Here is a 26431-nt window from a genome sequence, read left to right on the forward strand (position 1 = left end):
AATTATTTTCCTTTCTAGCCTGTGTTTAAATACACGTATAACTAGAGAATAGCAAAAAATAAGAAGTAATCAGTGCTAATCAGCACCCTAGCTCATCACAGATTATCGTAGAATAATATCTAAGGTCTGAGTATTGATGTAAAATTTCCTTTTAAAAAGTCTGAAAAAAATCAATGGCTATAAGATACTCTTAATTTGCTATGGATGTTTCTAGAAGTTACATATTTGTTTTAAAATTATAAACAGACTCCACATGTGAATTTAAAGAGTTTATTACCAGCCATCTCAAGTATAGAGAGACTAGAACATCAAAAGCATGTAAAATAGATTCAAAAGGTGTGAACTGGATATGAAGCTGTTTTGTGCTAACTTTCTTGCAGGTGGAACCGAATAACAATTCCCCTTCCTAATGCAGCACTAACCCGGGACACCAGAATTCGCTGGAGACAAACGGGACCAATCCTTGGAAATATGTGGGCAATTGATAATGGTTAGTTTTTGCCTGTCGTAATCACATGCCATTGAAGTAGACTCTTTCTGCGCTTTTGTTCATCTGCACATACTTAATCACATTTCTAAGTCATGGTCTTGCAATTCATTAAAGGCCCTTTCTTCCCTTTCTCCTTTGCATTCCGTTAGAAGCCCAGAGATGCACAATCAGAAAAATAAAGATAGTGGAGTCAGCAATATTAGATGCTAGTACGCTTCAACATACATTCTTTTAAAATGCATAAAGCTCTGAAACTCAGATTCGCAGTTGATGACAGGGGATAGCCTAACATTTCTTTTGAATGTTATATACAAAATTAACATAAATACCATACTGCATGTATTAACATGACTCATTCTGCTCTTAGTAACTACCATGACATCTGGAATGATTCTTTTTTAGATGCAGACACCACACATCAGGAAACATCATCTCTAAAATGAAACTCCTGTGTTTTATCTCCTTTTCAGAAAATAGCATAAAGGGAAATTTTAGAAATACATAAAATATCCTGTTACCTTTAATTTTTAAATGAATTGTTGATAAATTGTTGCATAACATTAAAGCCAGTATCACTCATGTTGAGTACTCACGAGAGAAGATATTTAATCTGTTGGAGTCCATGACTGTAAATTTCCTGTTTTTTTTTTATTAATAGCCAGCTCATTTAACAATTCTCACTTCAGGCAGATTCAGACATTTCCTGTTTTTAAAGAGTATATAAACTTGACTGAATGGGTTATACTGCAAGAAAGTAAAAGGGAGGGAAGAAATGACAAAATATCAATACTTAAGTTAGTTTAGGATAGCCACTGACTTATGTTAACTTTATAAAGTGGGAAAACCTTTCACTATTGTAAAATGCTAAATTTCCATCTCTTAACATTTTTTTCTGAATAATTTAAAAATTAATGCACAATTCAAGAAGTTTCAATTCTTGAAACTCAGGAATGACTTCAGGCAAAATAATTTGCTGTTTGTTGTTGTTTAGTCAGAGTTGTGTCTGACTCTTTGTGACCTCATGAATTGTAGCACACCAGGTTTCCATGCCCTTCACTGTCTCCTGGAGTTTGCTTAAATTTATGTCCATTGAGTCAGCAATGCAGTCTAATCATCTTGGTAAATTTTTTAAACAATATATATTAAAAGAAGACCAATAATAGACTCAGATTTCAAAGACCATATGAGCCACATGGGTACAAACATAAAGAGACAAACACACTGTATTTGCAAAAACGTCTGAAGATGAATTTTTTATGAAATTTCTCCACTGGTAGACTATTTTCCATAGAACTTGAATTACCAGTTATAGAACTTGAATTACTAGCTCTAGGGAATGAGTATATGCCTCTGGATTGTGGGCTATGGATGACATTTTCCTGCTGTCATACTTTTCAATGGTCTTAGAATGAGCTTAGATTACTTTAGATTATCAAAAAAGTAAAGTGCAAGATGAAGAACATATAAGCCTATGAAAAGAATATTTAAATTTCCTTAAGACGTACAGTATGAGTTTAAATCAGAAAGTGTTTGCTACAGGTCATGAATTCCCAACATCATGCTTTGAGTAGAATGAGAAAAGATAAAAATACATGGAATAGGCATGTTTAGCACTGTCTGTCAAATGTAGAACTAGCCACAGAATCTCTTAAATTCTGATATTTTATATGTGAGGCTTTTGCAGAAGCAGAACCTGCTTTCTGGCTTCTTCAAAAGGCAAGAGGAATACACACATATCTTCTCAAGGGAAATTTGTGTCTACTTGCCAAAGAATACCCCCCAAATCTCTCCCATTTCACTATGGAATTTCAGAATTACATCAAAGAAAACAAATAGAAAAAAACAGATCAATATTGAAAATTCTTAGTAAAATGAAAGATCCTAGAGCAAAGTATGTTTGTCACCACTTTTTAATTTGTTTAGCTTGATTACATTAGTGAAAATAGTGAAGAAAATGGATTTATCTTTTCAACACTCTTCGAAAAACAGAGCCTTTAAATTTATTCTACTGTGAGTCCTAATGATTTCATAATTAGCAGGGAAAGATGATAAGAAAATTCTTAAAGAAGAAAATGATAATGAATAGTAACTTTGCTTATGCCTGAAATCGAATACAGGAGAGCTCAATAACCATTGGATCTCTGATTCCACATTAGCTTTGTTCCACTTTTACACTATTTAGTGTGTTACTGATTGTACTCATCAAAAGCTTAACATCTTTAAATGTATTTGAGTCTGAGTATCTCAAACCTACCATTCAACAATCAGGGCCCCTTTTCTCATCATTCCCACGGTTAGAATTTAGGTTTGTAATATCATTATCAGTCAAACCTACCATTTTTAAAAAGCTCTACAAGTATAGAGAAGACTTTATGCTCAACCACAGATATTAAGTCTGCACTTGAGGAAGGATAGATTAATATTTAGAAGTACATGTAATAGTCATCTGCAGTGATATAGATTTTCCTCAGATGAAAATGAAATGATATTTTTAAATTAAATGATAATCTGTCCACTTTGTGATATATCAAATTGATCTTTTGTAAATTCTTAATTTCCACCCAAAGAATATCAACTTGGGAGAAAGTTCAAGACAGAAGCACTAATATTCTGCCTGAAACCATTTTAGATGAAGAGACTGCGTTAAGAACCCAAATTACTATGTTCCTACTTTCTGTGCTATGACAGATTAAAATTTTGAAAGGATTATTTAAGTTAAAACCATTCTGGCAGATTTGTAGTACACACTTACCTTGTCACACAGCACTCTGTATGTCAACTGGAGTCCTATGCACAACATACATGCAAGAAAGAGATTTCATGGCTATTGCTCCACAAAATTGTTTCACATGCTGGTGGTGGTCTTGGCCTTTCCTGTGATTTTGCCATCTTTCACATGCTCTCTTTTGCCCTGCAGTTTATATTGGTCCATCATGTCTCAAATTCTGTTCTGGCAGAGGACAGTGCACTCGACATGGTTGCAAGTAAGCATTTTTAAGTAATATTTATACTTCTCTTTTTTGATATGTGCGTTATATACTGAAACCACAGGTGATATTAATTTGTTTTATAATTAATTAGTTTCCTTTTTAGGCTTTTGAGGTTTTTCAAGACCAAAAGTAGCATGCTCCAGATGGAATTTCAGCGTAATAGATTATTGAATATATTTGTAAGTGGAAGTTGCTTAATAAATAATTTTTCTATTGGGCTAAATTGTGAACAAATGTAGCGTACTTCATGTAAATTTGTGAACAAATTTGAATTCTTCATATCTTGATGGCTGCCTTGTATGTCTTTAGTTTCTTCAATATGATATTTCTACATAAATTTGTTCTAGTGTTCATGAATTATATTTGAATTTCTGGCATGCTTTGTAAATGAATTATAAAAATCAACGATGATCCATAAACCTGATGTGAAAGGAAACTGAAGCAGGCCAAATTAACAGAATTGATAAGAAAATCCATCATCTTTAAGTGCTATTTCAAATCTTCCTTACTTTTGAGAATCTTTTAGGTCTTCAAATGATATAGAAAGAATTTCACATAATAATGATATTGAATATGAAGTATGAAATTACACATAAACAGTGTAATACCTTACCCCCCACCAGACCATTCTGTTATATTCATAGCAAAATGATAGTCATATTTATTATATCATTCCTCTATAATATTTAATTATAAAATATCCTGAGAATCCCTGAAACTACAGTCTTTGTTATATAGATACATTTTCAACAATGGATCATCTAGTCTGTCTCTTCTTGTCCTCCAAATTAAAAAGTCACTAATTAATTGCTTAATGGAAAAATCATAAAAGGGTTTTGAACCTGATCATTTGTAAATTATCTTTATAAGGCAAAATACTGGTCACCACTGAGATCAGAGTGTCAGGTTAGCTTTGTTTTTTATTTGAAGTATACTTGCTTTACAATACTGTGTTAGTGTCAGGTGAATAGCATAATGATTCATTACTTTTGCAGATTAGATTGGTGCAAACATAATTGCGATTTTAGACAGTGAATTTTAAATCATTATAACTAGGCTCAAACACATCTTTATTAATCAAAACAGAAACAATTACAGTCAACACATTTTTGCCATTGAGAAATAAATTTGTTTATTCCTTTAACATAAAAATCTATGCTTCAGGATTCTACAAAGTCTTGGAGAGCTTTTTATGCCTCCTGCTGGTTGTGGAAGCATTTTCCCTGCAAAAAGTTGTCAAGATGTTTGAAGTAGTAATCAGTTGGCGAGAGGTCAGGTGAATATGCCAGATGAGGCAAAACTTCCTAGCCCAATTCATTCAAATTTTTTTTTTTCCATAAAGAATATGCTTTATTTAGCTTTCAATACTCTTCAGTTCAGTTCAGTTCATTCAACTTTTGAAGTGTTGGTTGTTCTATGTGCAGTCAGGCATTGTCTTGGAAAAGAATTAGGCCCTTTCTGTTGACCAATGACAGCTGCAGGCATTGCAGGGTTTGGTGCATCTCATCAGTTTTCTGAGCATACTTCTCAGATATAATGGTTTTGCTGGGATTCAGAAAGCTGTAGTGGATCAGACTGGCAGCAGACCACCAAACAGTGACCATGACCTTTTTTTGGAGCAAGTTTGGCTTTGGGAAGTATTTTGAAGCTTCTTCTCAATTCAGCCTCTGAACTGGTTGTCACTGATTGTTGTATGAAATCCACTTTTCATTGTACATCACGATCCTATCAAGAAATGGTTCATTGTTGTGTAGAAAAAGAGAAGACAACACTTCAAAACAACAAGATTTTGATTTTTAGTTTAGCTTATAAGTCACCCAGTTATTGAGCTTTCACCTTTCCAATATGCCTCAAATGTAGAATGACCATAGAATAGTTGACATTGAGTTCTTGGGCAACTTCTTGTGTAGTTGTAAGAGGATCAGCTTCAGTGATGCTCTCAGTTGGTCGTTAACTTCTGACGGCTGGCCACTACTCTTTTCATCATGTCTTCTTTGCAAAACATCTTGAACCACCACTGCACTGTACTTTCGTTAACACTTCCTGGGCCCAATGCGTTGTTGATGTTACAGGTTGTCTCTGCTGCTTTATGACCCAGTTTGAACTCGAATAAGAAAATCACTCAAATTTGCTTTTTGTCTAACATCATTTTCATAGTCTAAAATAATCGAAAAATACAAAGCAAGTAATAAGTCATTAGCAAAAAAAATAAAGCAAGAAATGCACATTAAAATGATGTATAACCACATTTATTTAAGAGTGTATTCCAATATCAATCAGCAGAGTTCAACAATGCAAAACCACAATTACTATTGCACCAACCTAATATATTGCATTATAGGTTATTACAAAGTAATGAGTATAGTTTTCTGTGCTGTACAGTAAATTTTTGTTGCTTATCTGTTGTATATATAGTTTATATCTATTAATCTGACACCCCTAGTTTGTCCCTCCTCTTTTCCCTCTCCCCTTCAGTAACCACAAGTTTATTTTCTATGTCTGTGAATCCATTTCTGTTCTGCTATATATATTGATTTGTATTATTTTTTAGATTCCACGTACAAGTGATATCATACAGTATTTATTTTCTCTTTCTGACTTACGTCAAAAAGCATAATATTCTCTAGGTCCAGCCACGTTGCCACAAATGACAATATTTTATTCTTCCTTATGGCTGAGTAAGTTTCCATTACTCAGATGTGATTATACATATATATCATGTCTTCTTAAGTAAATCGTCTGTTAATGGGCACTTGAGTTGCTTCCATATCTTAGCTATTATAAAAGTACTGCTGAGAACATTGGAGTGCACATATTTTTTCAAATTAGAGTTTTTGTTTTTTTCTAGATATATACTCAGGAGTGAAGTTGCTGAATCATATGGTAATTCTATTTTTAGTTTTTTAAGGAACTTCCATACTCTTTTCCAAGTAGCTGTATCAATTAGCATTTCCACCAAAAGTGTACAAGATTCCCTTATTTCCACATCCTCTCCAGAATTATGTACTTATTGCCATTTTATTTCTTGTTTTCTAGTTGTTTTTGTAGTTCTTTTTTCTTTTTGTTTTGCCCTTTGTAGTTTGATCATTTTCTTTTATAGTTTACTTCAGTTTCTTTCTTTTTGAATTTTGTGCATTTTTTGTATATTTTTTCATTTGTGATTACCATGGGTTTCCCTGGTGGTTCAGTCAGTAAAGAATATGCCTGCAGTGCAGGAGACCTGGGTTTGATTCCTGGGTCAGGAAGATCCCCTGGAGAAGGAAATGGCAACCCACTCCAGTGTTCTTGCCTGGAAAATCCTATGGACAGAGGAGCTTGGCTGGCTACAGCCCATGGGTTCACAAGAGTCAGACATGACTTAGTGACTAAACCACAGCATGGGTTCATATATATTGACCCATAGCTATATCTACTTGTTTAAACTGATAAAACTTATAGGCATTTAAGTTCAAATACATTGTAAAAGATCTACATTTTTACTCCCCTCCCGTACGTGTTATGTTTTTTATGCCATTTTTTTTTTTTTACATTTTCATGCTTATCCCTTTACTGTTTATTGTAGTTATGGTTGCTTTTATAATTTTTTGTTGTTTTTTTAATCTATTTCCTATCTTATTTAAGTGATCTTCAGTCCTCACTATATAGTTCCTTTCTTATTGATTCTTGCTTCTTTTCCATTTAGAGAAGACCCTTCAACATTTATTTTAGGATACGTTTAGTATTGTTGAATTATTTTAGTTTTTGCTTCTCTGAGAAATTCTTTATCTTTTCTTCTGTTCAAAATTATAATATTGCCAGGTAGAATGTTCTAGGTGACAGATTTTTCCCTTTCAAGACTTCATATATCATACCACTCCCTTCTGACATGAAAAGTTTCTGCAGAGAAATCAGTTAATAGCCTTATGGGTTTTCCCTCATGTATGACTCTGTTTTTCTCTTGCTGCCTTTAGAATTCTTTCTTTATATTTAAATTTTGCCTTTTTTAATTATATGTCTTAGTGTGGTTCTGTTTGGGTTCATCTTATTTAGGACCCTCTGTGCTTCCTGCCAGAGAAGGCGATGACACCCCACTCCAGTACTCTTGCCTGGAAAATCCCATGGACAGAGGAGCCTGGTAGGCTGCAGTCCATGGGGTTGCGAAGAGTTGGACATGACTGAGCGACTTCACTTTCACTTTTCACTTTCATGCATTGGAGAAGGAAATGGCAACCCACTCCAGTGTTCTTACCTGGAGAATCCCAGGGTTGGGGGAGCCTGGTGGGCTGCCGTCTATGGGGTCGCACAGAGTCGGACACGACTGAAGTGACTTAGCAGCAGCAGCAGTGCTTCCTGCACCTGGATAATTTTCCTTCCTGTCTCCTTCTTGGGTTTGGACAGTTTTCAGCCATAATTTCTCCAAAAACATTTTTGATCCTCTTCTTTCCCTCTTCTCCTTCTGGAATCCCTATCATACAGTAGGAATGTTTTGTATTATTCCATAGATCTTATATGTTGGTTTCATTTTTTCATTTGTTTTTCTGTCTGCTGTTCTGATTGGGTAATTTCCATTTTTCTATTTATACATTCTTCTGTATCATTTACTTGATTATTCATTGCTTCTATAAGGTTTTTTATCTCAGAAACTGAATTATCTATTTTTGATTGGGTCATCTCTATAGTTTCTCATTACATGTTAAAATGATCTGCATTTATATTGCTAGTCTTCCTTAATTTATTTGGCATTTTTATTACCAACTCTGTCTCAGTGTCTTTTAGACTCTGTTTCATTGTTTAATTTTTCAGGGGTTTTCTCTTGCTCTTTCAATTAGGAGTAGTTACTCTGTGTTTCATTTTACTTAACTTTCATTGTCTTTATGAATTTAGGTGAAATAGTTATCTATTGTGGCCCTGAAAGGGTGTTTTTATGTGAGCGCGTCAGTATCTTTAGCATGAGACTGAATTTGATTTGTATGCCAGCCAATCTTTCCTCGGGATATGCTGGCCTCTATCACCTTGATAGGGGGTGTGGTTAATGTTGGAAGAGCTAGAGCCTGTGCAGGGTGTGAGATGGAACTCCTCTCTGCTCCGTAACTGTTGGAGTTCTGTCAGGGCTTGGGTCTGCTTTCCAGTTGCTGGAGGGGAAAAGCTGAAGGTTGGGCTCTAGCTGGCTCAGTTCCCTTTCAGTTCAGTTCAGTCACTCAGTTGTGTCCGACTCTTTGTGACCCCATGAATCGCAGCCCACCAGGCCTCCCTGTCCATCACCAACTCCCGGAGTTCACCCAGACTCACGTCCATCGAGTCAGCAATGCCATCCAGCCATCTCATCCTCTGTCGTCCCCTTCTCCTCCTGCCCCCAATCCCTCCCAGCATCAGAGTCTTTTCCAATGAGTCAACTCTTCCCATGAGGTGGCCAAAGTACTGCAATTTCAGCTTTAGCATCATTCCTTCCTAAGAAATCCCAGGGCTGATCTCCTTCAGAATGGACTGGTTGGATCTCCTTGCAGTCCAAGGGACTCTCAAGAGTCTTCTCCAACACCACAGTTCAAAAGCATCAATTCTTCGGCGCTCAGCCTTCTTCACAGTCCAACTCTCACATCCATACATGACCACAGGAAAAACCATAGCCTTGATTAGACAGACCTTTGTTGGCAAAGTAATGTCTCTGCTTTTGCATATGCTATCTAGGTTGGTCATAACTTTCCTTCCAAGGAGTAAGCGTCTTTTAATTTCATGGCTGCAGTCATCATCTGCAGTGATTTTGGAGCCCAGAACAATAAAGTCTGACACTGTTTCCACTGTTTCCCCATCTATTTCCCATGATGTGATGGGACCAGATGCCTTGGTCTTCGTTTTCTGAATGTTGAGCTTTAAGCCAACTTTTTCACTCTCCACTTTCACTTTCATCAAGAGGCTTTTGAATTCCTCTTCACTTTCTGCCATAAGGGTGGTGTCATCTGCATATCTGAGGTTATTGATATTTCTCCCAGCAATCTTGATTCCAGCTTGTGCTTCTTCCAGTCCAGCTTTTCTCATGATGTACTCTGCATATAAGTTAAATAAGCAGGGTGACAATATACAGCCTTGAGTTCCCTTTAAGTATGTGTTATTCTTTCTCCTGACACTGAGGCCTTTGGCCCAAAGGAGAGAGCTGAAGTAAGTAAGGCTCTTGTGCTTACAAAAGTCTGATGTGCTGCCTGTGTTGGTATCTGCAACTCTACTCAGACACAGCCCAAGTTTGCATCCTTTTCTCTGTTTTCATTTCCTAGATCTAGTGCAAGGTTGTGGCTTGGAGTTGGCAGAGCCAGAGCATTTGCTCAGCTGGGACAGGGGGTCAGAGCTTGTGGTTTCAGAAATTGAAGCGGTTGAACTGCCATCAGAGGTCTGGGCTGCTTCTGGGGTGCCGTTTAAGTGCCAACAATGACTGCTGCCACCCCAGCTGGACCATACCCCAGACCCCCAAGCCTTTTCTTTGTCCCTAGATCTAGTCTTCCCCCAGGACCTGTCTGCTGGAGATCTAGCACCAATCTGTGGCATGGAATGGGTGGGGCTGCAACATTCTTTTGGCTGGGAGCCAGTTGCAGGGGCTCCAGTAGCTGCTCTGCCATCAGAGGTCTGTGCTGCTTCCATGATGCTACCAGAACAAGTGGACTGCCCCACCCAAACCACATCCCAGACTGCAGGGCTGCTCCTATGTCCCTATATCGAGTTTTCTCCCAGGACCTGTCAGCTCTAGATGCCATGCCAAGCTGTGTTGCAGAGTGAACAGGGCTGGCTATTCACCCAGCTTGGACTGGGGAGCACAGTGAGGTGGCAGCTGCTAGTCCAGAGCTCTCTCTGCCCTCTCTTTTGGCAAGCCAGGACCCTCCTACTCCTGGCGAGTGGAGTCTAGGCTTCTGCAGCCCTTCTGTCTGTCCCAGCCATTCTCCCAGCACCCAAGGGGACCCCTCCTAGAGGTACAGGACCCAACTGATGCCTAATTTTTTCCCATCCTACCTGGTTACATGACCACCTTTCTTACAGCTTTGATTGTGTGGGAGTTCTGCCAGTTTCCACTTAGTTTTACATGAGAATTGTTTCACATATAGATGTATTTTTAATGTGTTCATAGGGTAGGGGTAAGTTCTACATACACTTACTCTGTCACATTGAGTCTCGGGTTAACTTTTTTAACTGTATTTCAATGAATTTAATTAACAGAGATACCATTCTGCATAATGGAAATGTTTGTAATGGAAATATATGTAAAGAATTGAAAAGTTCCCATTTTATCTCAAAACAGAATAAGCATCTCGGCCTTTTTTTAATAAAACTACCAGCTCCTGCCCAGAAACACTGACTCATTAGGACTATGAAACATCAACTGGTATTTTCCTCGAGTTTATCCTTACTCATTATCCGTAGACAGATCATCCTCTTCTTTAGTGCATTTCAAATAAAATTAACACAGAGAAGCTTACATTTTTGTAATTTCTAAAGTTGTCCTGAAAAATTTTGAAAGCAAATTACCTAAAATGACAGCTGCTTTTATTAATGAAAATAGAAAGTGCTATTTCTGAAATACCTATCTATAATTACAATGGTTACACTTTGTACCTCATTATTTTGTGTACAGTATCTCTGTTAGCATTAAATAACTTTGTTAAGGCAGCCATCTGTGTCACCCATGATGGATGCAAACAGAAATCTGAATGGCAGATGCCTTTTGAGCATCTTTTTTTTAGACACTATATATTATCCTGAATAATTGTAGCCTTTTCTTCCTACTGAGGTCTTGCGAAATTTTTTCACTAGTTGGAACTTTAGTTTTGTCCCTGTTCCTGGCAGTGTTTCTTGTGACATTCATTGGCTTTCTTCATTTGTGACTGGACTAAATGTTTGGCCACTACCTCCTTTTCCAGCAATGTATGCCTTTCAATTTTAGGCAGAATTCCACAGAAAAGTAATTCACATTCAATACCATTTATGTCCTTTAAACAGATCCTTGAATTTGGGCCTCTGCAGCTGTTCCTCTCCCCACTCTTCTCCCTTAGTCACTACTGTTATTTGCTACCAGGATTCCACCTCTCCTGCTTTCTAACACTTCCTTGGCTGTGTACCATCCCCAGGCCTGTTTTTTTTTTTTTTTTTTTAACAATCAAGTCAATATATTTTTAATGACAAAATGGTTAGTGTTAACCCTATGTAACATGTGATCAGAAGTAGCTAAAGACCACAGGGTGGTAACTATCAGAAGTAATACTGGACAGAGGATTACTTACAAAAAGATCAATTTTCAATAGAAAAACTGATCATTTCCCTTGGGAAATATATTTAATATTTTATTATTAAGCAACTGGGGCAAAAAGGCCTGGTTTTCTAAACTGACAACTTTTTATCCTGATAAGCTTATTTCTGTTAGAGATGCTAATGAGGACAGAGAGTATTAGACACCTTCCTACACAGAGGTCATCTGTGTATCTTAAGGGGCGGGCTTCTTCCCCTGACATTCAAGGTGATGGTGATGCCACATTTAAGGGTGCATAGATGAACCAATAAGGAACATATTTGGAGTTTGAAGAGCCTCTGGACGTTCCTGAAATCCTCAGTGTGTGCCAACCTACTATTCTGCTGCAAAACAAAGGCTACAAAGGTATTATATATTTGAGTGAACTCCTTATCAGCATTCTATCCCAATTATGCAACTTTTGATTAAAGTACACTTTCAAGATGGGAAGTGACTCCAAAGTGAGTCTTCTCTAAATGATCACCAGTTTCCCCCAATCACTAGACTGAAGAAGATGCATTTAATATACAGATATACATTTGCCCTGAAAAGCAGTCTGGCAATAGATAATCTTACTGGGGAGCATTAATTCCAATTTGTGACCATGGTAAACCATATTGTTTTCCAATGTTAAAAATGTGTCCTCTTTAGCTGACTTTTTATCCTTTTTAGAAACTGCTTGGCTATTCAGAGTTGGACTAAGTCAAAGGGATAACCTGAGAAAGAAGTGAACTGTTTGAGGCATATTTACCTGCTCTGTAAATATTGGTCTTCTTTTCCACTCCCATCCCTAATGCCAAGACAACGTTAGCTGTGTGCTACAATAGTTCTTGGCCTTTTAGGATGCAGCCTTTTTGATGAAATGATGATAACTTAAACCTCCCAAGGAATATCCAATACATATAAAATTTCGCATTTGATTTCAGGACATTCACATACTCCAGGGACCCTCTGTGAGGCTGGCATAGATCTCAGTTTCTGCATTTGTGCTAATGAAGTAGTCTGTAAGTGTTGCTATAATATCACCTTGTCGGTGCACTTGCTTTATAAAAGACGTGTTCCACAGACTCACAGACATAGAAAACAGACTAATGGTTACCAAACAGGAAAAGCAGTGGAGGAGGGACAAATTAAGAGTTTGGAACTAGCAGATACACCCTATGTATACAAAATAGATAAGCAGCAAGGACCTACTGCATAGCACAGACAACTGTATTCAATATCCTTTAATAAACCATAATGTAAAATAATTTGAAAAGCAATATATATATCTGAATCACTTTTCTGCACACCAAAAACAAACCCAACCTTATAAATCAAATATACTTCAATTAAAATTTCAATAAATAAATAAAAATAAAAGGCTTGTTCCAGGTTTTAGAAATTTTTGAATGCTTAGAAACCTGCCACCCACCCAAAAAGATACCAATTTAATTTTATAATGGGTAATGTAGTAATTATTATGAGAAGGAAATAGTGCTGTACAAATAAAGAATTTGAAACTGATTCCTGATGAGCAAACTCCTTAAAATATAAGAAGTTTCTGATATTCAGTTATTAAGTCATCTGTGATGAGTTCTGTCACTAACAGAAGACTCAGGTAACTCTGTCTATATTCTAGTCAGCTCACATACATACAGTACATCCTTATATGGCAGCGGGCAGGCTGTTGTGTAGCGTGTGTGAAGGGGGAATTTGCTTTTTCTCGAAGCACTGCTAATGTGGGATTCCACTGAGAGACAACACAGTTCTGCTAAGGACATCTATCTAGGTCAAGGGTGTATGCATTCCCTTTATAATGCAATTCAGTTTGAAATAAAAATAGATTTATTTTCCAGTCTTTTCTGAATATTTCCAGTAATTACTGTAAAAAACATAGCATGTATTTTTATATTTGTTTCTAAAGGAAATTTATTCTAGATATCCTATAGAAGTATTTTACCTACATTGTTTCTTTTGTAAATTTAATGAACATCATTGTGAATAAAATTGCATACACATAATATAACTTTTACAAAGATTTTAAATTGGAAATATGCACAAATATAGATACATTTGCAGGTAAATTATTGGCATTGGTTGAGGGCAAGTGCTAAATAAATGTTTTAATCATAATTTTTTTTTTTTTACAGCAGGACTGTATTCTTTTAGAGTATTTACAGTAACTTCTCCCAAATCAAGCCTTCAAATTCAGTATTCTCCAAAAACAAATAAGCCTTCCTCACCATTCATTCAAATACTGGCTTCTGGACTTCCTCATCCCTAAAGTAAATAAAGAAATCTCTGAAAGGACTAACGTTTAGGATTTAATTTCATTGTCTGTCTTTCAGATGTGACCCTGGATTTTCTGGGCCAGCTTGTGAGATGGCATCCCAGACATTCCCAATGTTTATTTCTGAAAGCTTTGGCAGTTCCAGGCTCTCTTCTTACCATAATTTTTACTCTATCCGTGGTGCTGAAGTCAGCTTTGGCTGTGGTGTCTTGGCCAGTGGTAAGGCCCTGGTTTTCAACAAAGATGGGAGGCGTCAGTTAATCACATCTTTCCTTGACAGCTCACAATCCAGGTGAGTTAAAGCAGAATGAAATACATACAGAAATAAGATAGCAAAGATTGAATTCATATCTATTAATTTTCTTTTTTTTCCTTTGTTACTAATATATATATATATATCTTCTGATTTTCAGTCAAGATAAGAGGAAGCTTATAGTTTATATAGGGTTAATTTGCCCTAGTTTTTAATAAATTAAAAGGCTCATTATGATTTTAAGATACTAATGACTGACTAGATTTTTTTAAAAATATGAAATGTTAGCATCAAAACTGTTCTTAAGCCAAGGGCTAGTTAATTATTTATGTAGTTTTATTTATTTGGCAGCTTGCAGAGGCTGATTAGATTTACCCTACATCTTCCCTTCCCCCAGTGCTTAATAAATAATGTAGCAAGAGAATGATTGACATTTTAAGTGTATGTACACAAGTATGTAGTATACAAATATGTGTAAACATATGGTTATATTTGTATAAATAGATGTCTATAAAACACATGTATTGACCTCATCTTCTACATATATTCATATATATCTCAGTGAAATTGCTTACATTTTATAGAAGAGGGATGAATGGAAACCTACAGCTTTTGAGTAGTTTATTGAAATTGGTTCAAAATTCTTTAAAAGCCACAATGAATGTTTTAAATGTTTATGCACACTAATTATAGACAGTTCATGTCTAGGTTTCTCCAGTTCACATTGAGGCTGGGAAGCAAGTCTGTTCTGAGCACGTGCAAAGCCCCTGACCAACCTGGTGAAGGTGTTTTATTACATTATTCTTATGATAATGGGATAACTTGGAAACTCTTGGAGCATTATTCATATCTCAACTATCATGAGCCCAGGTATGTTGGAAAGCATTTGGAAAAATGGGAGGATGATAGTTCCTTCCTAAGGAAATCTTTGTTCAAGTGGTGTAAGAGCCTAGATACTTTTGCATTGAGAGATGGTAAGGATAAAGATTGATGCCTCTTGCAATGAAAAACTAGCAAGCTACAGTCTTGTAATCTGTTTGCCCTGCTGACTTCTGGTAATTTGAAAAAATTTATTCTCGTATTCTGAAATGTATATCTAAGGGAAATATGTTTTTATGTCTAGGAAAGAGAAAAATAATTAACACTTTTTTCCCTTTTCAACTATAGTACAAACTATTAGATAAGATTTTAATATAGTACTAAATTATAAATGCTGTTGACAAATATTTGTCAGCAATATATGATAAATTATAATAAATCATATGAGATAATAACTCATAAAATCTTATGACTGATTTTTTTAAATTTGCATGTAACATAATTGAGTTATAAGTAGAAAGATATTTTTCTAGCACATATATCATCCCTGGCAAAGATGGAGTTGGAGGCTGTATTTAAAGCCCTTTCTTCAGGCCACTGCTGTTTTTCTTTGGCTTATATATTTCACAGTCTACAGTCACAATTGTGAGATTTAAGTTTTACTTGAAGCAGAGCCATCCTTCAGTTTGGGTAGTGATAATCACCATTGGTGATACAATTTCAAATGTATCCAAAGAGTCACCTCCTTTTCTAGAACACTTTTTGACCTGCTGACTGAAATTCCTTTAAAACAGCCGAAGAGGAAGATGGGAAAGTTAAAATAGCACTAAAGTAGGTATCCCTGTGGCTTATATCCACTGTCAAATATAAAGAGCTAATAAAGTTTGCCTTCCTGGAAGTACATACATGTTGACCATGGAAAGATGTGAAAAAGAGTTGAGACTTTGGGCACTGAAGTGTGCATTGGCATCATAGCAAAAAACAGGGCAATGATGATTTTATATACTTTGAAGTTTTGCCTAGAGCTATCCCTATATTTAAGTATTTGCAAATACATGAGAACTTTTATTGATATTTTCATTAGAAAGTGAGGTACCGTGTAATAGAGATAGTATTTAACAATTATTATGAGTAGTAAATATTATATGTTATAAAATTTAAGAATGCACCAAATATGTTGAATCTATTCCCTCTAGGGGTAGACACAAGACTAAACTCAATGTTCTCACTCAGTAGAGACATATGAATCCTAAAGAAACATTTTTTAGACTCTCCATAATAAGCATTAAGAGAAAATCTAGCAAAACTCAAGATGATAATAAAAAATAATGAAAGCGTGAAGAAAATATCATTGTCCTAAGTTAAATTGGCCTAAAATACATTTTTTTCTAACAAAGATAGACAGTTTCAAATTCAGTAATCAATTTGTAGCATGAAATTTAATTAATCTTTGTTGATATGAAAAATAATTATAGATTTAATGTGCTATTGCAAAGGTACGTTTAATCTTGCCTGCCATTTGACAGCAACATTTTTCTTCTAAGCAGAATCAAGGTGGCTTTGCAACACTAGGTATGTGCACAGCTTTAAAGATTAAGATCAGAGTGGAGATTTTTTTAAATGGAGAATATGGTAGTGGTACCAAGAACACTTTGATTTTATATATATTGCCTCTGTCCAAGAGACTCTTCCTTCCTCTTACATAAATATTAATAAAGGGTAACATAGCAGTAGAATTTGATATATTCTAGACACTAAATTACATTTTATATGATAAATAATACAAACCATGTAAACTCACCATAGGACAGTTAATTATATCTTCATGCCTTTAGCCATTTGCTGAGTTTTCTTCAGTATAAATTACTATCTGTAATTGCTGTGAATTTCATATTGTCCCTTTCTGCCATGGTTGTTAGAAAATGAAGTGTGATCCCTATTAGATATGCTAGTTGGCTAACTCCTGTTATTCCTAGCTGATTTCTAATAATTTGCTTACCTGTAGTTCTCTCAATAAATGAAGAGTTCTGCTTGTTATTTATATTTATAAAAGTTAAAGTCTGTATATATCTGAGTTAATCTTTTAACTCTTAACTGATTAGATTGTCTTGTAAACTAAAATATGAAACTTTATATTGTTGGTGAAACTGATATTATTCTAGATTTTTCTTAATTATGGGGCTTGTTTTTTTATTCTAAAATTATAAAGTCTAACAATATTTTATTTTTGTCTTGATTATTGATTATAAGAAATCCATGAGCTTAGTACATATCCAAAAAGGGAATCTTGAAACAGAAAGTTGACTTAAATTCCTGGGTTTTCATCTAGGAATAGTCAGATCTAATGGTTCCATAGCTTTACTAGCCAGTTACTGTAATAGGTATAGAGTAGGAAAAACAGAGACTCCCACCCCACCTGAAGATATAATGTAGCGATAAAGAACACAGACTCTAGAGCCGTGTTCACTAGATCCATACCCTGGCATTGTCACTTAAAAGCTGCTTAACCTAAAAGAAAATCTTTAACCTCATTTTGCCTTTGTGTTTGAATCTCTATCAGAGTACACTGATAATATGTACTTATTCTATGCAGAAAGAATTTATTAAGTCCTTTTTATATACCAGGTTCTAGGTGCTAAGATAAAATAGTGAAAAACAGAAAAAAGTCTATGACTTTGCCGTAAGGATAGTGTTATTCCAGTTTCACAGATGAAGATGCTGAAGCGCATAGAGGTTAAATACCTTCCCTGCAGCTGCAAAGTTGTCAACCATTAGGTGCCAAGAGTCTGATTACAGACTCACAGTCTTAACATCTCTGCTGATGAAAATATTGGTCACTTCAATTACTGTTATCACACACATATACACTTTATTTTCTTTAAAATTTCCTGAGAAATTCTACTTCTCAGTTGTTAATTTTTAACATTGTGTATAGTTTCATCAGAAAAAATAATACCTGCTTTTAAAATTATTAATATAAAATTATAATTTTCTAATAACAATGCTAATACAATAATATTATTAAATTAATGTATTATATTTTTATTGTTAAGCCAGTTTGAATATAGTTTGATTATTTTATTATTTCTTTGCTATGTTGACATAAATAATATTTAATTATTTAATAAATATTTAGAAAAAATAAAGTGAGAATTACTGAAATAACTTAAATTTTATTCTTTTAATAAACTCACATTGATTAAAATATTAGCAAATTATGTACTTAAAAATAATAAACTTATGGTAACTATGTCTTTTTAGGTTAAGAAATGCTTTTTAGTTTATATTTCTGTATTTAAACATTGATTTATCCTATTTAAAAAGTCTGTTTACTCACATTTCAAAAAGTCCTACCACTTTTTTAGTGTTTATATCATCAATGATTGTAATCAGGTTATTCCACCCCATATTTTCATGTACAAATTATTTAAAGAAAAAATAGACTTTATTTTTAATAAGTTTCAGTACATAAAAAATATATTTTCAAGATGTGATTTAATGCTTCTTTGTGTAATAATTAAAAGATGAACATAATACAAATATGAAAATCAATCTAATTTTTCAGTAAATCCAGCCTCAGACTTTGAAGTTTTTAAAGAATTTTTTTCTCAGTTTTCCAACCAGTTACCTGCCTTAGGGAGTTTTTCTTTGCTCACTAGGAAAAAGATTCAGTCCTTTCAGTGTGCGTTAACGCAGACAACTCTCCTGGTGTTTAATTGTACATTGATGGAGATAAATGTTCCATTTGCCATTCGCTTCACATCTCACCTTGTGTATGGATGTGAGCAGCATGGTACTGTGATTTATGGAGCTTTCAAGCAGATGTCATTGCAGTGGCAATTAATGTATGGTTCCTGCTGCTGTGTACAATGATTGCTCCTGGAAATTAGATACTATTCTTAATTTTCTTCCCCATTTGTCAGATGCAGGTTTGTTGTCATAGCCACCATGACAGAGCAAGTGACCTCGCACACTATGCTAAACTCATGGGAATGAGAAACTGCCATGGTTCCTACCAGTCCAAAACTATAATATGTGTAACAAGCTGCCAATATTCTTTACCAGACTTAGGCGAATCTTGCCACATTGACAACTGTGTTTTATTGGGTTAGTGTCTCTGAGAGCAACTGAGTGAAAGGAGTCATATTTTGGATGTATCAAGAAGACTTTGTTGCAGTCAGACAAGAAACTGGAAAATCTCAAAAATGTTTGTCATAGTGGGAGAATTATTTTTTCAAATATTATACTGCAGAAAACAAGATCCTGCTATAAATGTTTGTATTTTAAGACACCAAAATAATCCAAAATTTTACTTCTGTTTTCTGCTTTAGAATAATCTCCGTAGAATTACCAGATGATGCAAGACAGTTTGGAATTCAGTTCAGATGGTGGCAACCATACCATTCTTCCCAGGGAGAGGATGTATGGGCTATTGATGAGATTATCATGACATCTGTACTTTTCAACAGCATTAGTCTTGACTTTACCAATCTTGTGGAAGTCACTCAGTCTCTGGGATTCTACCTTGGAAATGTTCAGCCATACTGTGGCCATGACTGGACCCTTTGGTAAGGATTTCATCTTTGTTCTTGTTGTTGTTATATTTTGCATTCAGGATTGAAACACAAAGATGACCTTCCAGTCCACCTAGCACTTAGTCTTTTGTATTAATTGAACATGAACCATTTGAAAAGTCATTATTATGTCTATAAGTAAGTTATCTTGGGAAAGAAGACTGAAAACAAAATACTGATAGATTTAAAGATAAATCTTACTGTGTTTATTATTAATCTTGAATTTTTACTTTCCCACCATTACACATAAAAACCCTCTTCACCAAGTGTTAATATCTAAAGTGACTAACATATTCTCCCTTCAAGGTGGTCCATCATGATCACAGTGAAAATTGAAATCACTTTAATGACTATTTTAATAAAATTTCTCATGAGATGTTTTATTTTCATGCTGTGTTACATAAAGTCCAAGAAGCTTTTCCATCCCTGATTTGTTTAATAAGATCTCCTTTGTTTTAAAATTAATTTAATTGGAGGCTAATTACTTTTATCAAGATTGGACCAGTGACTTGTATAGCTAATGTCAGTGGAGTTTCAAGATTGTAGAATCTCTTAGTCCAGATACCTTTCATTCTTAGATTTGTTTCTCCCTATGATCATATGCAAACTTAATTATACATTAAGTGGTAAATGAATAATTTAAGACTGTGATTAGTACTTCAGAAACATCGGTAGGATGACACAATAGTGATTAACTAGAGTCAGGAGGTGGCCACTTTGGAAATCTAGGAGGAGGCTGCTGCTGCTGCTAAGTCGCGTCAGTCGTGTCCGACTCTCCGCGACCCCATAGACGGCAGCCTACCAGGCTCCTCCGTCCCTGGGATTCTCCAAGCAAGAGTACTGGAGTGGGGTGCCATCGCCTTCTCCGAGGAGGAGGCTATGTTTGGGTAATTCAGAGAGTGGATACAATGCATTCCACCAATTGGGAAGTAAAAAAACGGGAAGTTCCAGGCACTTGAAGACCTGAAGGAAGAGCATTCAGCTACAAGAACCTTTTAGTGCAAAGACTCCCATAGCATGAGCGACTATGGCATGTTCAAAAATCAGGAAGTATGCCAGTGGTGCTGGAGCCTCAGGGATGAGGGAGCAAATGTCAGAAATGGAAGCCAAGAGATGTGCAGAAGCCCGATCAGGTAGGAGTTTCCAGGCTTAGAGATGCTACATTAAAACTCAGGTCTGTAAAATCTCACAACTCACAGCCTTCATCATTGTACATACTACCCCTCTCTGGGTTCCCTTAGAACTTTAAGCATGATTGAAGAATAATTCTCTGAGTCTTTTACTTTCTCTTGAGTCATGGTCAGACCAATTTAATTTCTCCAGATGAATCTCACCAAAAGCTATTCACTGCAATTGTCTCCAGAGAGTATATCATAAATGACCCATCAGTGACCTTATCATAATTAGAGGTAAATTTTACACACCATTGCACATAAAATTACCTTTGATGGGAACTGTGCATGGACAGTTACATCTCACACAGCAGGCTGAAATTCTAGCATCAAAATGACAGCTAATGGAATGGAAGTACAGCTGATCACTTTTGCTGTGAGCACTGTCCAACTAGATAAAATGAAATTTCTATATGACAAAATATAAAAGGTTATATTCTGTATTTTCTAGTTGATAGCTTCAGGTGCTTATTTTTGTGCATGTTCTTTCTTAGTCCCAGAGTCTTCAAAGAAAATAAAGGGGTGAAGCAAATAAGATACAAAAATGTAAAGCAAAATGAGAGTTCTTGGAATTTTATGATTCTGAAATTTTAAATTGACCTAAATTAACCACCATCCAAATTGATCTTATATCATAAACTGTATCCCCCAAGTTTGTTTAGCAGTTTTTCTTTCCAGCACTTCTAATACAACAAAGAATCATATCACGAATGCAAGTCCTGTATCATGTTTATTTTTTCATAAATAGTTCACATCTGCTCAAATAAACTCCAAAGTTGCTGAGCATTTTAATTTAACACTTGGGTTGAATGCATGATAACAGCAGTTTAATTTCTGTGCTTTGATCAAAACCCTAAGAACAATATTCTTTCACACAAGCCTGATGAGTATTCTTAACCCACCACTGCTTTAATTGGTGGAGATACATTTACTTTGTGAAAGTACAATCACAGTAATTATAGAAAGCCATAAGAAAATATAAATAATTGTACAATCCCCATGGGCACCTTGAGCAACGCCATAGGAGTTTTATTAACAGCCACATGTGAGCAATCAGATTTGACTTTCTGATCTTCTCTGAAACGAAAAGGAGTTGTCCTGGTTATGAAACAACAGAGAGTATACTCTGGTGGTGATAATGAGACTAGAGAAACACATTAACCACTTTAATAAGGACATGAAAAATGCTCTCTACTCATTAAAATGAAACAACATGGAAGGTTTCAAACTGTTCCCATTTTCTTAGCCAATGAATCAGAATAAAGCCTCTTTTAATGACACCGTTTTCTCTCTGCTGCTGTTGAGGAATATATTGTCCGAGTTCAGTGTGAACTCATTTTAGTGATGTTTTTAAGAAACACTTATTGCAATATTAAAATTCAAATGATGATATTGACCAACTATTTATCGTAACTCCCTAGTCCTAAAACAAGTTGTTTTTTTGTTTTTGTTTTTGTTTTTTCTTTTTCAATGTAGAACCTTTGGAGCATGTTATCTTATTAAGTAAAAATTTTTTGAACATGTTCAAATATGTGGCCTCTGGCCTTCAATGACCTTGCTTCTCTCAAGGGAAATTTTGAAATGTATACATGTTTGCCACAAATGACTGGTGTTAAATTAATTATTGTTGGCTTTTCCCAGCTGTGAGTTCATTTGGTTCTCATTTTCTAACTTACGACTTTCCATGGGCATGGATTCCTGTTACTGAGAGTGTTCTCCAGGGAAAACCTGGACAATTGCTTTTTCATTAGAAGAACTACAGTCAATATGCTATAAATCACTTTACAGTGTGTCATATTAGAGCATGTTTTTCCATGTGGAAATGAATTGCTTTTAATTATTCGTAGTACTTTCCTTTCTTCCATGCATAGTCTCTGAAATCAGAACCTCTGTCTGCTTTATGTTCTAAAGATAGTCTTTAAAGCCCCTTCCATGTATTTTAAGATCACTAAGGGAATTATTTTAATTGATGTTTATTAAAGGTGAATTGACCAATGCTATTAGAGAGAATACCAAGGCACATTTACATTCCTCTGTCTTATCTAGTAGACTAGCTTAAGTATACAGGTGGGAAGGAATTGTTTATTATGCAGAGTTTTTTTTTTTTAATGTAGAGTTTTAGTTTCAAAATGTGTAAACCTGTGAGAGGATGGTCATTATAGCATATTATAATTGGTAGTTGGTTTTAGTAGAAGACATAAAGAGTTTTCCAGACAACCAAAGACTAAAGGAGTTCAGCACAACTAGATGGGCTTTACAAGAAATGTATTAAAGGAGTGTCTTCAAGCTGAAACAAAATGGCTCTAATTGATAACAGGAAAACATATAATAGAATAAATCCCACTGATAAAAGTAAATACATAGTTAAATTCAAAACACTCTCATGTTGTAGTGTTTGCATGCTTGCTAAGTCATTTCAGTTGTGTCCAACTCTTTGTGACAACTATGGACCATAGCCCACCAGGCTTCTCTGTCCATGGAATTCTCTAGGCAAGAATACTGGAGTGCATTGCCATGCCTTCCTCCAGGGGATCTTCCTGATCCAAGGGTCAAACCCATGTCTCTTATGTCTCCTGCATTGGAGGATTGGTTCTTTCCTGGGAAGCCTTAAGTTGTAGTGGTGGTAGGTAAACACTTATAAATCTAGTATAAAGGTTAGAAGACAAAAGTAGTAAAAATAATTATAATTACAATAATTTGTTAACAGAAAAGATAAAAAATATGTAAATTATGACCCCCAAACATGAAACATGGTGGGGGAAGTTAAAAATATAGAGCTTTAGTATTCATTTGACTTAAGTTGTTATCAACTTAAAATAGACAGTTATATATATAAGATACTTTATATAAACCTCATGGTAGCTGCAAAGTAAAAACCTGGAATAGATATACAAAAGATAAAGAGAATGGAACCTAAGCATATCACTACAGAAAATCATCAAATCATGAAGAAAAAGAGCAAGAGAAGAAAGGAAGAAATGAATTACAAAATTACAAAAGAAAGAAATTACAACCAGAAAACAATTAACACAATGACAATAGTAAGTTTTAGTAAGTCCAAACCTTTCAAAAATTATTTTGAATGAAATGGACTGAATTCTCCAATCAAAAGCCAGAGTGACTGAATGGATTAAAAGAAACAAGACCCAACTTTATATTGCCTCCAAGAGTCTCACTTCAGCTTTCAGATAGCACACAAACTCAAAGGGATGGGAAAAGATATTCCATACAAACAGAAGCCAGAAGAAAGCAGGAGTAGCTATACTTATATCAGACAAAATAGACTTAAAGCAAAGACTGTAATAAAAGATAAAGATAGGTGTTACATAATGAGAAAGTTACTACCCCAACAAGGCTATAAAACATTTGTAAATATTTATGCACCCCAACATAGGAGCATCTAAACATATAAAGCAAATATGAACAGACATGAAGGGAAAAATCAACAGCTATACAAGAATAGGAATGGACTCAGGTCTCTACTTTCAATATTGGATTCATGTAGAATATCAGTAAGAAAACATTGATCTTAAAAGACAAGTTAGACCAGATATATTTAACAAACATTTATGAAACATTGCTTCCAAAAGTAGAAGACTGCATATTCTTTTCAAGTGCACATGATACATTCTCCAGGTTAGAGCATATGTTAGGCCACAAAACAAGTCCTAACACCTTTAAGAAGTCTGAAGTCATGTCAAGCAATTTTTCCAACCACAATGGTGTGAAACTAGAAATCAATTACAAGAAGTAAACTGGAAAATCCACAAACATGGAAATTAAACAATGTGCTACTGAACAATGGGTTGAAACATTAAAGAATGTCTTGAGACAAATGAAAATGGAAATACAACATAACAAAACATATGGAGTGGGAATTCCCTGGTGGTCAATTGCTTAGGAATCCACACTGACTATCAAGGGCCCAGGTTAAGTCCCTGGTTGGAGAACTAAGATTGTGCAAGCCTTGCAACATGGCAAAAAGAAAAAGAGAGGGATGGATCCAAAGCAGTTCTAAGAGAGAAGTTCATAGTAATAAAAGACTACATTAAGAAATAAGAATGATGTCAAATAAACCTAGCTTTGTACTTCAAGGAACTAGATAAAGAAGGACAAAATAATTTCAAAGTTATTAGAAGGAAAGAAATAACAAAGATCAGAGTGAAAATAAATGCAACAGAGACTAAAAAGATAATAGAAAAGATCAGTGAATCTAAGAAGTGGTTTTCTGAAAAAAATAAACTGAATAGACAAATGTTTAACTAGACTTACCAAGAAAAGAGAGAAGGCTCAAATAAAATTAGAAATGAAAAGGGAAACATTACAACTGACACTACAGAACAGTAAAGAATCATAAGAGGCTATTAAGGACAATTATATGCCAACAAATTGAACAATCTAGAAGAAATAGAGGAATTCCTTGAAACATACAACCTACCAAGACTGCATCATGATGAAATAAAAAATCTGAGCAGACTGATTACTAGTAAGGAGACTGAATTAGTAATCAAAAACCTCCCAGAAAACAAAAGCCTAGAAGCAGAAGACTTTACTGGTATCTAATTCTTAGACATTCTAGAATTATTGCCAATTCTTCTTAAACTTCTCCAAAAAGTAAAAGAGAAAGGAATATTTCCAAACCCATTTTATAAGGCCAGCACAACTCTGACTCTAAAACTAAGCAAGAATGTAATGAGAAAAGAAAATTACAGGCTAAAATTTTTAATAAATATAGATGCAAAAATTCTCAGTAAAATATTAGCAAATCTAATCTAACAACACATTAAAAGTATATGTATCATAATCAAGTTGGATTATGGGATACAAAGGTGAGTCCACATATGAAAATCAGTCAAGTGATATAATACATTAACAAAATGAAAGATAAAAATCATATGACCATCTCAATAGATGCAAAAAAATTTGTCAATATTCAACATCCATTTTTAATTAAAAAAAAAACCTCTCAACAAAGTAGATACAAAGGGAACATGCTGCTCTGCTGTGCTTAGTTATTCAGTCTTGTCTAACTTGATGCAACCCCAAGGACTGTGGCTGGCCAAATTCCTCTGTCTATGGGGATTCTCCAGGCAAGAATATTGGAGTGGGTTTCCACGCCCTCCTCCAGAGGATCTTCCCAACCCAGGGATATAACCCAGGTCTCCCACACCACAGGCAGATTGTTTACCAACTGAGCTACCAGTTCTTACTGTTCAGTCGCTCAGCCATATCTGACTCTTTACACTCCATGGACTGCTGCACGCTAGGCTTCCCTGTCCATTTACCATTTCCTGGAGCTTGCTCTAACTCAAGTCCATTGAGTTGGTGATGCCATCCAACCATCTCGTCCTCTCTCATCCCCTTCTCCTCCTGCCTTCAACTTTTACAGCATCAGGGTCTTTTCTAATGAGTAGGTTCTTCACATCAGGTGGCCAAAGTATTGGAGCCTCAGATTCAGCATCAGTCCTTCCAATGAATATTCAGGGTTGATTTCCTTTAGGATTGACTGATTTGATCTTCTAACAGTCAGAGAGACTCAAGAACCTTCTCCAACACCACAATTCAAAAGCATTGATTCTTCAGCACTCAGCCTTCTTTATAGTCCAACTCTCACATCCA

At 35.3% G+C, this 26431-nt stretch overlaps 1 protein-coding gene across 3 annotated transcripts in view; it reads left to right on the forward strand.

Moving 5' to 3' along the window:
- Positions 1-26431, forward strand: part of RELN (reelin) — a 558183-nt gene that overhangs the window by 359013 nt on the left and 172739 nt on the right. For all 3 annotated transcript variants that reach the window (XM_027539733.1, XM_027539731.1, XM_027539732.1), the window contains exons 16-20: positions 381-490; positions 3408-3474; positions 14053-14286; positions 14956-15117; positions 19398-19634. In XM_027539733.1, the coding sequence (XP_027395534.1) occupies positions 381-490; positions 3408-3474; positions 14053-14286; positions 14956-15117; positions 19398-19634 (810 nt within the window). The remainder of the gene's footprint in view (positions 1-380; positions 491-3407; positions 3475-14052; positions 14287-14955; positions 15118-19397; positions 19635-26431) is intronic.

The sequence above is a fragment of the Bos indicus x Bos taurus genome, chromosome 4 (genome assembly GCF_003369695.1).
Source record: "Bos indicus x Bos taurus breed Angus x Brahman F1 hybrid chromosome 4, Bos_hybrid_MaternalHap_v2.0, whole genome shotgun sequence".
In the NCBI taxonomy this organism is placed as follows: domain Eukaryota; kingdom Metazoa; phylum Chordata; class Mammalia; order Artiodactyla; family Bovidae; genus Bos; species Bos indicus x Bos taurus.